The 15,011-nt window shown below is 39.8% G+C and overlaps 1 protein-coding gene across 2 annotated transcripts in view; it reads right to left on the reverse strand.

Annotated features, from left to right (window-relative positions):
* SLC25A13 (solute carrier family 25 member 13) overlaps positions 1-15,011 on the reverse strand; it is a 98,795-nt gene that overhangs the window by 3,904 nt on the left and 79,880 nt on the right. For both annotated transcript variants that reach the window (XM_030445562.1, XM_030445561.1), the window contains 2 exons: positions 13,534-13,674; positions 2,182-2,320 (listed from right to left, as the gene is read on the reverse strand). In XM_030445562.1, the coding sequence (XP_030301422.1) occupies positions 2,182-2,320; positions 13,534-13,674 (280 nt within the window). The remainder of the gene's footprint in view (positions 1-2,181; positions 2,321-13,533; positions 13,675-15,011) is intronic.

Raw genomic sequence — 15,011 nt, forward strand, 5'->3', positions numbered from 1 at the left:
TGGCACAACAGGTTGAGACATCTGGTGACCAGTGAAAACCACAAGCAGATCAAGCTAGATGACATGCATGTTGCATGTGTCCCTAACAACAATAAAAAGGAAGAAAATACACCCAGCCCCATCAACACCCACTGGCAAAGGATACAGGTCTGAGCACGGCCAGCTTGAACATCCCAGCACCACAGGGCTGTGGAAGGGTGGAGTTTCCCACACCCAGATGGAGCCCATGCACACATCTGAAGTCAGATGACCAGGTGAGATCCTGAGCCATACCAGGGGCCTCAGTCCAGAGACTGAGCCAGCATTTCAGAGGTGGTGGGGTTTTTTGTTTTGTCTTCCCTATGACTTTCTTGTGGCAAAACAGCAGACACATACGCCCCCACCACGCTTTACTTGGATCCAAAAAAAGAAATTCCTTGTTTTTGTAAACAGTACGCTGAGCGTTGTCTCTTTAACACTGTAATTTGCTCATGAGAGTTAACCTAGGATGGGATTCACAGGAAGCCCTGGATAAAATTCACATTATAGCTATTTTAGTAAGCCATATCAGCAACAATAAAGACTGCTTCTGTGGCTGAACTTCAAAGGGACGGTTATCTCAGTCTGCAATCACCTGACAATGGCTAGAAAGAGAAAAATAGGAAAATCTAAGAAATGACTTGGCTTAAAAATGCCAGCTTATGTTTCAAGTCTGTAAATATGATCCAAAGTTGAAAAATTGTTTTGTTCCATTAAAATGAGTGAGAAATAAGCTGGCTGTAAGCTCCTGTTGGGGGCCTTGGAGGCTGGCTCTGGTTCGGGGTGGAGGAGGGGAGAGGACAAGGGTTTTTTAACCAGTCATTTGAGCACAGATGGTTTTCCTAGTCCCAGGTCAATTCCTCTAGACTATGAGCTGCTGAATACAGAGCAAACCTAAAGAGCTAAGATATATGATTCAACAAGACAGACTGACTCATCTCCACGTCAGGCTTTGGCTACATCCTAGGCTCAGACATTGGCCACGAAAGGTCCCCCCTCGCTCTTCAAGAGACACAGCTCCTGTGTCCTGACTGAGAACAATTTCCCCAGGGAGAAGCAAGCTTAAAAACAAATGAGAAAACATTGCTAAACCACTAGCCACCCATCTGGATTTGGGCTACTCCATCCCCTGGCAGGTTGCAGCAGCAACTTGGCTGCAGCTCTGAGAGGCAGCTCCCAGTGAAGATGATGGAAATCCCTACTGATGGGAGCCCTCCTGCTTCCTACACACACCCAGAAAGGTCTCGCACAAATTTTCAAGACCATTCGTTTCCTGAATGGAAAACTTTGTATATAATGCAGGAGTAGGATACTCAAGGTGCCTTTTCCAGCAGGCAGCTACTAAATGGTGGTCCCCTTTGGGTGTAGCACCTGGGTACAGTGCCAGAGACCAGACACAAAGGCAAGTTGAGGCTACAAAGAGTTGTCTCTGTCTTCTCCCTTAGGCTATGGTGCTTAAGTTAAATACATCTGTGACAAGTTAAGCATGATTTGGCTCTCCCATCCACTGTGTAGCAGACTAAACCACCCAAATACTCAAGATCACACTCAGCATCTCTGTCATATCTGGACACACAAGGAATCAGCAACCTATGACAAATGTTTTCAAGCTCTTCTGTTTCGATTAATATATATAAAAATGAATGGTAGCATCCTTATAAAGCCAGGTAACTGCATGGAATACTGTGGGTAGCAAGTAATTGTCATCATTTTGCCACAGGTTCTGTCATTGTGTGCTGCCAGCATGGCTGTTGGACTCCCCATACCAAAATTCAGGATTCCTCTGATTGTAAAGAATTTCACAAATGCTGTGATTTTATAACCCATTTCAACAAAACTTTACCAGATAGACAGCTTAAAAAAAAAAAAAAATCCAAACCAAACAGCACAGTAACTTCCTAAAGAAGGATGATACATGATGACAAAACATAATCACTTAAATCTTTCCTTTTGTTTTTCCTCCTTCCTAATTAGACCAGGAATTTAACAGTATCTTTATTTTTAACATCAACTGTCTCTACAGCATGGTAGCTTTCTGTTACTTGGGCATAAAGCTGCAAAATGCATATAGTTTTCCTGAGCTTCTCCAAGTTCTTACTGCCAGAATTAAACTGTGTTGCAGGTGCAATATAGTGGCATGCAAAAAGAAATCTAGGCACTTACCAGCTATTGATCCAGCCAAGAGCAGGTTTCCAGGGCTAACCCTCCCATCTTCATTTGCAAATGAAGCTTTCAAATGAGCATAGCAGGGGAAATAAATGGCAGAGAAGGGAATGTCACGCAAAAAACATGCCTTAGCACCCTGTGTTGAAAAAGAAAACAAGTTTTTAGAATGTGCAAATTTAACCAGATGAGCACCAGAGACAAGAATAACACCATAATTTTTTTTTTTGTTGTGTTCCAGAGGGCTCATATAAAAAGTAATTCCTTCCCTCAAAATTTTGAGAGGTCCATGTATTTCACCCTGCTGAGGAGTGTCTGTGTACTGTTTCTACATTCAGTTATTTGTGGTTATTTATAGTATTTATCTTGTCTACTTGCTCACCCTCACTACCTAGCACTGTAGCTATTGGTAATGGAGAAAATGTCACGTTGGAGTGAAATCTGACAACACCTTTGCAGAATTTTAAATAGTTCACATTGTAGCCCTGTACATAAGCACCATGTAGTGGGTGCTTATGGACATGGTAAAGATGGAGCCACAGGACAGGCCTGTCCCATCTCAATTCCACTTCAAGAAAACACTTCAGGGTAAAGAGTGCTCAGTCCATGCACCTATGCAGAAATTGCAATTTATAATGCAATATAAATCGAGGGAAAGAGTCAAAGAAATGAGTAGAGTCATAACATCAACTCTGCATCAGAACAGTAACTGAATTACTTGTGATTTTTCAAGTACAGGTGCTGGGATGAAGGTTGTCTCAAATATGCTTCAGGTCTTACTATTAAATCTGCCTTGCTATCCATTTTGTAAGTGGCACAACAGCCACCAAAGTCACCAGCAATATATCTGACTTCAAACCTAAGAGGGTGGCAAACGGGCAAGGAAAGTTTTGGGGTAGCAGTAAGCAACCAACTGTTTTTCAGGCAGGGAGGAAAGCAAAAAAGCCACTAGGGGAGGCAACCAAAATAAAATACCAAATTATTTCCATGTTCCAACAGCAAAAGGGACTTGCAATCTGCCCTTCCTGAATATGGATATACAGAGGATACCAGGACACCTGAACACACCAGGAATAAGACCAGCAGGAAGGCACAAACAGGAGGTGTCTGTGCAAAACGGGTAAAATCTCCTGACCTCAAGAAAGAAATGGTTTGCAGATAAGCCTAAGCCTCTTCTCTTTGAAGCAAGGGTGGAGTTGTGCTGAAAATGCTTGAGGTTCATCCACACACCCTCCTGGGGTGCCCTTTTTACTGCACTTCTCTTGTGTGCAGGTCTACAAGGGCATGGCTCACTGCCAGGCATTTCGCAGGGGACATGTTAATATCCACAGAATTTAATTAAAACTAATCATATGACTGGACAGATCTACAAGTTTAGCTTGTACAATGATGGCAGCTAGAATATAATGCTTACCCAGGTTGGATGCTGTTTATCAGGCAAAGATGCAAGAGCTGCAAGGTGTCAGAAAAACTGAAAAGCTGCCTTTCAGCAGGGCAAGGCATGGGTGGGCAGGCAGGACGTGTGATGGGAAAACCAGGTCCTGCCAGCCAGCTCGCAGAAAAAGCCAGCACGTGGAGTTTGCAGTCAAAGAATGTCTCTGAGAAAATAAAGATTTATCTAAACCCAGCCATTAGATCTTCCAGTCAGACTTTGTGTGTCACAGACACAGTTACCAAGCACAGCAAACACAATATGCTCTGCTCCAACCCCAGCTGCTTGCAACCACACTTTCTCAGCTTGTTTCTTGACGTTTTTGGACTGAGAACTGACTGCTTTCCCTGACAGTCAGTTCAGAGGTTAATGACTCCTGCTGTTAAGACCCTTTGCCTTGTTGCTTAGCTGGATTTGTCTGATTTATGCTGCCAGTCGCTGGTTCTCATTATGCCTTTCTGGATACACTAAGGAATGCTATAAAGGAACTTGAAGCGCTGCTGCTGCAGCCGCTCCGCTGCTCACCCGTGCTGAATGGGGTTATTAACCATGGAATAAAGTGATGCTGGGCTGGATTCTCCTCTCAAAATTACCTGCAAAACCCATACACTTTACCTTGAGGGCACAGAAAAGGTGAACCTTTTGTATTCACTATAGACACAAGAATTCTGGCCTCTTGTGCGCAACAGAGGCCCTCTCTACAATTTACCTTTAATCTTCACATAAGAATAAAAGACTGGGGTTTTACCAAGTTCTGTATGAAAAAATAGCTTTTTGATGATCAAATGTCTGCACTGTATTTACCTCACAGAAAAATTATGACAATCACTAGCAAAACATTCACAGACCAACACAGTTTCTTCAGAGATTTATTTTGAGAGTATGCTTCTCCTCCTAGCAAATCTCCTCACTGCCTTTGCCCTCAGGTCACATTAGTTTTATTTTCTTTGTAATGTTGTCATTAAACACTGCACATATTTTTCCTCGGCATTTTGTTCATACACTGAAATATCTCGACATAGTTAAAATAACTTACAGAGATCAATAAACTCCAAATGCAAGCAACTCTTAACTCAAGCTAGTAATATTCCTCCCCTTTCATTAAAGGCTCTTTTTCATGAGGCAGAAATGACATATCGTTAATATCACTGCTAATATACGTTCAGGTACACAGAGAGGGAGGGATGTCCATCAACTTAGTTGGCTCAGTGTAAACAAAACTTGGATCAAAACTTGGATCCACTTTAATAATAACCCAGCCTGGCTCTGGTCCAGCATCGCAACAGTCTAAAATTTCCCCCCATTGCTCTGTTTAAAGTCTGGGAAAGCATGTTTAAAAGCAGGCCTCATTTAACTTCAAGTTAATCATCCGCAACCAGCCCAGGCCAATTAGGAAGGCTTAGGGAGATTGGCCACAGTATCATGAAAAGCAAGAGAAACATTTATTTTACTTCTCGCACCTTTTTGATGTGGACAACGTGCTGAAAGCCAAAAGGAGTCTTAATCAATCCCCAGAAAGCCGTAAGGATCATCTGCCCAAGTTTATTCTGGCAGCCAAGGTGCAGACCTGCCAGGCATGAAATTGTTGGGAGATCCTACACACCATGACATGTGCCTCCCTCACACAACAGCCAGTTGGCTCCCACCTTCAATCTCTTTAATAACCTTAAAGCTCTTAATCTGGGGTAGTATCTCACTGAATAAACCAACAGAGGCAAAAAGAAAACAAAACAAAACAAAACAAAAACACCACAAAACAAAACAACCCACGATTTTCAAAGATTCAGATAAATAAATCCAAGTCAGTGCTGGGGCAGGTTCTTTAGCATGCTAATTCCTGCTTATACCAGCTCTACCTGCAAATAAGGCTCTAAACAAACTCTTTCTACTACAAGGGGAGGGTAATTATACTGACAAAGGCACCTCTGTGTCGGGTTGGGCAGAAGGAGCCGGCAGGTCTGGGAGACGCAGGCTTAACCCAGTCTCCTGCAGTGAATGCACATTGTCTGGTGCAGGGGGAAAAATGCCAGACTGGGGGGACCCAGCAGCATTCAAGACAACAGTGGTGCACCTTGTCTGCGAGGGTTATTTAATGCTTCTGGCACCTGTACTTACAGCCACCCCCTCTTTTTCTCCTTTACAGGTTTAGAATTTATTTGGCATGTATAATTGTTATTTTGATCCTATAGCTGCAAACAATAGGCAGCATGTCATTTCTTGATCATTTTGCATTCTTCTTGGGTTTTACTACAGACTTAACCCTTTGGAATCGGAGCCCAAACAGTACCTAACTGATCTGGTAACAGTCGGTGAAATATTACTGGCATTCCCTTTCAAGGGCTGTAATTTTTGGTGCTGTAAAATGACATTGCTTTAGCAGGGGATGTAGGTTTTTATTCACATGTATTTGTAGCAAACAAAATATGCAACTGATTTAGCAAACCCAATTGGAGGAATACGGTGCTGATTTAAAATGCTGTGCCAGCAATTCAAATTTGGTTTGCAGACAAAGATTACAGTGCTTCTTAACTGGAAGTTCTTGTTTGGTTTTTTGGGTTTGTTTGGTTTCTTTTTTTTTTTGGTTATTTTCAAAGACATTTTGAAGAGCAGGTTCTTATACATAAGAACACAATCACTAACAGGCATGGTAGATGCAAACCAATGTAACTCAAAACTTTTACTACTCTCTTTCGTATGTTTATCATCCTGCTGTAAACCCTCATCTTCAAGAGGTGAAATACCTCAGCTGTTATCAAAGCCACCATGCAGGAGCCTGAGATTACAGATTTCCTGTCACCTGAGATTACATTTTCCAGGTCAACACACCAGGAGCCCATTCAAAAAAAAAAAAAAAAATTAAGAGCCTTTTGGAAGCTTTTCTGACTAATTTTGAAAATGCAAACTGTGTTGGCAATATTAGCCAAAGAACAAATCTGAGCTAAATACCTTCTAGTAATTGGAATCATAAACATTACCACAGTCAACACATATTTTTCTCAAAGAATCGTTTACTAACTTATTATTTACTGTCTTATTGGGATTACAGAATAATTTTGTTGAGCTATGTTGAGCACTATGCAGATTATTTATAAAAAGAGTAACATTTTATTAGATATATTATAGCAGATAGATTGATGAGTATCTGTGATGTACAAAGTTAGCAGGTGTGTTAAAATGTGTATTTATGTAAGTACTTTAAAGATGTTCTTTGAAACAAAAAGAATAAAATTCAACTGACTTTAACTGGAGTTTATGCATATTATTGTGTAAGGCAGGCAGAAGACAGAAAAGATATTAGCTATTCTTGCACAATCTCTTCAATATTCAACTGAGACCAGAAACTATATACAACCTATTACAAATATTGGAACCCTGAAATGTATCCTTTCCTGTTCCTGCCAACACCCATGACATTTTGCAATAAGTTAAATGATATCTGCCCTGACTGGGATCTGCTGTATCTGTATTCTGAAGTATAGCTGTCATTTACAGTCATTTGTAGCTAAAGAAGAATTTAAAAGTTGTAAGCTTCCATGCTCTGGTGCTTTCACGGCAACTATTACTGGCAGAAAGAAGACAAATAGAGGAAAAAAATTCCTTCTACAAAGGCACTGTTACCTGGCTCCCGAGAAGCAGCTGGGTTTTGAGAAGAATACTTTTTTCACCCAAGTAGTTCAGCATTTTAGGCAAAGGCAAGAAATAAATTTTGCTCTCTAGCTTTAAAAAAATACAGGGGCTTAACTCAGCAGTTAGCCTAAGGAGCTGTATGTGTCAAATCCTTTTATTGCTGGAATTAACATGCATTTTATTTGTGAGTTGCATATCATTACAGAATTGCTAGTATCTGAACACCCAGTGAAGGTACAATGAATCTGGGAAAAAGCTTTGACTTTAAATTGTTGTACTTAATATGATGGACTGGAGTTGGAGTGAAAAACCCAATCTGTTTTTCCAGACTTAATAGTCTTTAGTTCTTTGGTGGGGAAGGAAGAGAAGGAGAGAGGATTTAAATTATCTGACCTGCATCTCTGTGCACCATGATGTCAACTTTCCTCCAAAAAAACCCTTTTTGATTTATAAAGGTACAGCAAGATGATACTGATCTTCACGGACAGTTTCTTCAAAGCACCAGGATGCTCCATTCCACTGGAAGAAGGCTGAGCACCCGTGTCAGAAAGGCAGCATGGATGAACAGGGAACTCATGACTGAGCTAAAATGCAGAGAGTAAAAAGGAAGCAGAGGTGGGTATGGGCTACCCAGGAGAAATACAGAACCACTGCTTGGAAATGCAGCAACTGAGTCAGAAAAATCATGGGTCAGCTGGAGTTGAATCTGGTCAGGGATGTGAAGGGGGAGCAATAAGGGCTTCTGGAAGCACAACAGCAGCAAAAGGACAGGAATTGCGAGGCTATTGCTCAATGGGGGCAGGAAAAGGCAGAGAAATTATTTTTGCCTCACTTTTTACTAGCAAAACCTTCCCTCAGGGTTCTCAGCTCCATGAGCTTACCAGAAAAGTCTGCAAAAGCACATACAGCATTTCCTACAGACAGAGCACTTAAGCTATTTGCACATACACAATCCATGAGACCAGAAGAGAGAGATCTGATGGTGTTGAGAAAGGTGGCTGATGTCCTTGGGAGGCTGTTATTACCTTCAAAAGGTCAAGTCAGTCAAGGGGGTTCTGATGACTGAAAAAAGGCTAATATCACACCCATCTTGAAAAAGGATGAACTAAAGGAAGAAAAAAAGGAAGAACTACAAGCTGGAAAGTCTGGGGAACTACAAGCTGTTGTCCCTGGGAGGTTTATGGAGCAACTGTTCCTGGAAGCCACTTCTAAGCACAAGGGAGACTGGGAACAATCTGCATGGATTTACCAAATCACAGCTGACTATCCTGATTGCCAGATTTGTGGATGAAGACACAGCTATGGATGCTGCACACCTTGAATATGAGCAAGGCTTTTGAGATGTTCTGCCATAGTTTCTTCATGGGTAAACTGGTGGAACATTAGCTTGCCCTCTCGGCAGGTTAGTGGATGAAATTGAATTACGTAGGGGGGTAGCTAACTGTGCTACAGGACAAGGCTGCTATTCAGAGAGACCTTTTAAGGATGGAGAAATAGGCTGCCAAGAACATCATGCAGTTGAATCAGCAAATTCAAAGGATTTTTCATCTGTCTTGGAATAGCCCTAGGCAGCAGTGCAGACTGAGGCTGAGTGGTCAGACAGCAATTCCTCTTTGTAGTAAAGACAGCCAGCCATATCCTGGGCTGTAGTAATAGGGATGCCAAGGAGAGGATTATTTCCCTCCATTCAGCACTTGTGAGTCCACATCTGGAGTCCTGTGTCCAGTTCTGGTCTCTCCAGCACAAGGAAGATGTTGCCACAGTGGAGTAAGTCCAGTGCAGGGCCACCAAACCAGTGGCCCATGCTATAGGAGGAGAAGCCAAGGGAACTCAGTGTGCTCTGCTCAACTCAGAAAAGCAGGCTAAGGGGAAGCCTTACTGATCTCTACAACTATTTAAAAAGGGAGAGCGCAGGGAAGATAACTTTTCTTGGAGATGCTGAGTGTAAGGATTAGAGGCAATGGACAGAAGCTGGAACATGGCCAGTTCTGATTAGGCATTAGAAAATGGGCAGGGTTTTGTTTATTTCTTTGATTTAAACCATGAAGCTGGTCAAATACTGGGTTGAGTTGCCATGAAGACCTCCAGACTGGCTTTCAAAACAAATTATTCTAACAGCAAGTCTGATAGTAGAACAAAGCACAGAGCAAAGATCTCAGAAGAGTACTACTGTGAATTGTTTCGTGCCAATGAATGACCCAAAAGAATATTAATCTCTCTAATATAGAAATGCACCAAAACCAGGCAGCCCAGCTTCTCTATGCTCCTCAAATGGCTACTCATTTGGACTAGAATGCTGGGATAATTACAATAATAATCAATACAAGATTCACTCAGCTGGATGCCAAAAGAGTTTACATAGCATTTCCTTTGTTAATTTGTTGACAATGAGACATAAGATTTATTTGTCTGTGCCTTGGTTTTCTCTGTTAACGCAAGACAGAAACACTGAAATTACCTACATCAGGAGTGTGTGGGTATTTCATTTGAAAATCCACAGAAAGCACTTCATCGATAGAAATTAATACAAAATAAAAGAATTCAGACAACAAGCAGTGATCTTGTTACAACATGCAGAAATTTGCCTCATGAAGTCAAGACCGACATACGTAATTCTTTGCATCTTGTAGCTGAAGTTATAATTAATGAAAGCACGTTCTTCCTCAGTGACAACTATATGGGAGTCTTACAGAGTTCCCCTCAAATTTCAGCGTAACAGATGCATAGGAACCAAGCAGAGCATGCTGGATTGATCAGTGGTGGCATGAACAGCTTTCAAGATGACTGATTTCTGAATTGGGAAAAGAGAATTTTTACTGCAGCAAATTTACTGTGGTAAATGAAATAGCACAAAAGCAGAGTAACAGAAACATAAAGGCAGTGTGCAGCAGACCAGATGACCAGTCCTGACTTAGGAAGTTTGCTACCTATCAACACAGAAGTAAATTCACAATGACAAGCAATGAAACAGTTCAGCTGTACTATGAACTTGGAGACTGACTGGTAATGTTCTCATTCACCACAATAAAACAAGCACTTAAAAATATTTGTGCTCCTATTTTGAAAAATTATATTTATGGTAATATCAGTTTCACATTAACATCACAATATCTAGGCTCCATCTTCCTGTTAAATATGTGATATCCCTCCATATATTCTATCTCTATAACAAGCCTGTTTTCTCCAGTGCTGGCAGTACAGACAAATCATTGATCTTTGACCTCTGGATTTCACCAGCATGCTGGTCACCAGCATGACAGATCTTTTTCTTCCCAATTTGATCAAGACCTTAAGGAAATTCTGTAGGCAACACAGGGTCCTGTCCCTCTGTACAGCTTCTTGCACTATCCCACCCTACTGGGTCTCATCTAGACAGTGGCCATCTTTCTCTTTTCCAGGGATATAGCACTACAGACACTTGATATCCATTAATCCAGACAGCAGAAATGAATTATTTGGGTGGTCAAAAAATTCACCTAAAAGCCCCCAATCCCCAAAAAACATTTGTTATAAACTGTAAAATGAAATATTACATTTAAAATTTTTGATTGTAAAAACAACTTTTAAAGAAAACATGAAAAAAAAATCCACTTATTTCGAAGTAAAAATTCCTGAAATTAAAATTCTACAATTTTGTTTTCAATACTTGCAAAAGGAAGTTAATCATGGGTAAGATAGAACAGCTGGAATACTTAAATGGAGGCTTGTTAAGCCTATAAACAAACCCTAAGATTCACAAATAAAACTTGTTTTTTAAAACAAGTGTCTATTCTTGTTCTTCTGCAGAAGTATGTATGGAGTCTTAGACCTGCTCAAATACATTTAGGTCTTGAGATACAAGCCTCGTGTCTCGAGACACAAAAGACAAAGCCTTAGGATGCAAATGAGAGAGTTGTTCAGATTGAGTGAATAGCATGAAAAATAATGAGATAGATACAAAACCCCATTCCTGTTTTATATTTTTAAAACTGATTTGACTCGTCAAGAGTACAAGCATTCCAAATGTACCAAGATACTCCAGTTCTTATTTGTAGAACATTATTATTATTATTATTATTATTATTATTATTATTATTATTATTATTATTATTATTATTTGCTGTTCACTTGAGCATTACACTCACTAAATTAACTTACTAGATACAACACCAGAGAAGGTAGAACCACCAAATCTAGTCTTGTCTGAAATAAATTTTAGACCACTGATGTTTCTGGGTAGCAACTACTGGGGGTGGTGATTTTGATGCAATGAATTATTAGTCCCTGAGTGGTCTCACCAGCACTGCCAGTTTCAGCACAAGCATTCAGAAGAGGACTTCTTGTGCCTCTGTCACTGCTCTTTGACAAGCACTTCGAGGGGGTTTGGCTACGGTGCCAAAGTGTTTGGTGGACAACAGCAGAACCCAGCCCAATGACAGAGGAAGCTATGACTAAGGGTGCACTTGAAGACAAATCTTCTGACCTGATCTGTGCTCAGTTTGGTGGATCACTGTGACTGCCAGGTTAAATTCCCTACTTCTGTCCCATCAGTCAAGTTTTTGTAGGCAATGCATCTAAACTGGACGTACAAACCAAACCAAAACCCTTCTGTGGCTTTTTTTTTTTTTCTTTTTGTAGAGGTAAGTGGATTTAATTGATGAAGCAACAAAACTGTGTAGCTTGTGATTAAATAACTGCTTGGTTCAGTGCAACATAGTGCTGCAACCACCTCCTGTTCAGGTGTATTCCTTACAAATATTCACCAATTCTAGAAAAAAAGAAATAATTCATACCATGACCCAAGACATTAACATCGTTCAAAAATGGAAAAATGTAGGAAATTCTGCCAAAATCAGGTAGTCGAGGAGATAAAAAGTTTTTAAAAAGTTAACTTCAGTAAACTAGCTCATCATCCTCATTTTACCTTTAATTTTTACTATTCCAGGTAAAAGTCTGTAGCTGCCCTCCATTCATGCTCAGCCTCAGGAATGCAGACTGTTTACCATATCCAGGTTTTCAGTTGTAAATGTTGACCTGATCAACACCATAATGCCATTTACTAGGACTTTACACAATAGCATGAGCTTCAGTAAAACACCTAAAAAATTAGCAAGTCAATTTAAAGGGAAAAACAACTCCCCAGGAAATCCTACTCAGACTGGCTGACTTCTCTCCAGGCCAAAGCACACATACATCTACTTGCTGGCAGGCTTCTTCTTTGTAATGTTAACAGGACAATTTAAAAGGACTGGATGCTTAAAAATGGAGATGAAATTTAAATATTGTGGAGGAGGGGGATGGGGCTCATTTGGTGAGTTTCAAGGCATTTCAATATACAGCTAAATTGCTGTAAATAAGAAACAAAGGGATACTGCCTGCTGCACTGGAAATACTGGGGCAAATGGGCAGTGTGAAAGTTTTCTCCCAAGAAATCGTCTGCAAAATCGGAAGAAATACCAGATGATGTTCTGCAGCACATGGCATTCATGGCAGGTTTTCTTTCAATATTGTGAATATTGGCTATCTTAAAGTACTCCAAGACCTTTCATACTCCTCCGTATCTAGTTGACCTAATCTAAAAGTAGCAGGCAATATATTAATCCTTTAAATTATTTGCAGTATATATCCTAATAGATTCAACAGAAGATGCTTCTAACCCTGCTGAAGCCTAACATTAAACCTAACTTTACTTCTATAAATTTAAGTACCCATGTGAGGACAGTAACGTACAAAGCAAAATTGTAGATTGAAGTATGCACTTATAAAAGCAGATTTTCTGATATTAATTGTGGCAGTCTTCTATAGAAGCAAGGGGAAGCTTGCTTTAGGAATTTATTTTTATGCTAGGCTCCCACTGTCCGTATTTCTTTGCTATTACTGTGCCAAAATTAATTCCCATCACCAAATTACAATGACATCTGGGAAGTTGCTGAATCAAACACAGAAGAGCAGAAGAACAGTTCCAAAATTGAAAGCTCTAAACCATGAAGCAGATGAAAACAGGTTAATTTTTATATCAGGCAGAACATGAGGAATCATAAACTAATCTTCAATGAATAACATTTATACCTGCTGACGTGAGAAAAGCAATCTTAGTAATATCCACAAGTATCACATTCTTAAAAACCTGAGGAAGTTTCTTCCCTTATTTTAAAAATATGAAATGAAGATAAAATACCACACAGTAAGGAAGAAGTTTTTTTGAAGTACAATTATGTTACCTATGAACATTTGTGAGAACAATGAAATTATATTTTTATTTGAAATATTAATAATATGTTTTTAATTCATGCATTTATATTTAAAAAACATACCTTGTAGAGACCAAAAAAGCCTAAGTCCCGTAATACAGAAAGGGCACTAACTCGTGGACCAGTAGTAATTTCTCCGGCAACCTGTAATCGAATCTTGACAATTTCCAGTGGATTGGTAAAGATCACTTGAGAACCTCCAGCCTGAAATTAAAAGTGGAAGGGAACATGCTGAACTGCTACATTTCTTTGCAGCATATATCCTATTACATACAAGAAAAGACATTTTTAGTCCTGCTGCAGTCAGTTAAGCTATTAGCAGATGAGCTTTAGTATTAGTGAATAAACTCCAGCTCAGGAGGTAAGAAACCTACCCAAACCAAGCTGAGTGGTCAGGAAGAACAGAGAGGAATCAGGTAAACCACTGCAGGACACTGCAGTACGACAGACACTAGCTCAGTTCTTGCTGCAAGAACACATTCCCCAAACACCAATTTATGCAACACTGACTAGTCAAGAACATTGTAAAGCAAGCAATGAAGGAAGAATCAGTACCTAGGTAAAGAAATTGAGATGTGCATGCCAGTACACTGAATGTGAAATCATATTATTGAAGGGTAGAAGTCTGGCAGAAGCTTTTTCAGTTTTGCCATTGGTTCATAAAAAAAAGAAAGAACAGACAAACTCCAAAGACCAGAACTGCAGATAGATTGTGCTTTTTTTAAAAACCCCACTGAACTGCTAGTTTCGGCACCATTAAATACTGTTTGATTCAAGAGTCTTGAAATCCACATCATCCTGTGTGCATAAAGAAAAGAAGGTCTACAGACTAAGGGATTCTATTAATCAAGAACCCCTAAATACTTTTAACATGTCAGTCTCCATTTGTTGGTTTGGTATCACTCAATTGATTTTAAAAGTTGGATTAAAGGGATAACAGTGGCAAACATTTCAGCATTTCAGACTCCCCACTAGTTCCTGCAAAGTTCATCTCATTCAGAACACGTAATGTAATGTAAAGCAGAACCTTTCAGTTGCACTGACAGATCCTGAGTTAGAAATTTGAAACAAGAAAAAAAGAAAAAAGGTAACATGGAGGTTAACTGAGTGTATTCAAAAAAAACCAGTTCAAACTCCATCTGGCCCAAATTCAACAGGCTGACATTCTAACTTCTGATGATTTCTTAATTATGTGGCCTAATAGTTATTCCCTCTTCTAGGTTCTGAAATATTGCAAATTCTGCAAAAGGCAACCTCCCCCACAACAAAATTACTATTTTTTCCTAGAAGGTAATGACTAACACAAAGTAAGCTGCACTTGCAACTAGCCATGTCTAGCATGTAAACACTATTTGCACATCTTTTTAAAATTATACAAGTGTTAAAAGAATTAATCATAGCTCAGATGAACTATCATTCAAAATAAAAATATGCAGAGTAATACAGTTTAAATAATGTGCTGAAAAAATGGCAAATCGCATGAACAGCTATTCTTGTCTACACAGTGTGGTTACAAATTAAAGTCTTTACATAACCCCCAA

Source organism: Calypte anna, chromosome 2, assembly GCF_003957555.1.
Source record: "Calypte anna isolate BGI_N300 chromosome 2, bCalAnn1_v1.p, whole genome shotgun sequence".
NCBI lineage: Eukaryota > Metazoa > Chordata > Aves > Apodiformes > Trochilidae > Calypte > Calypte anna.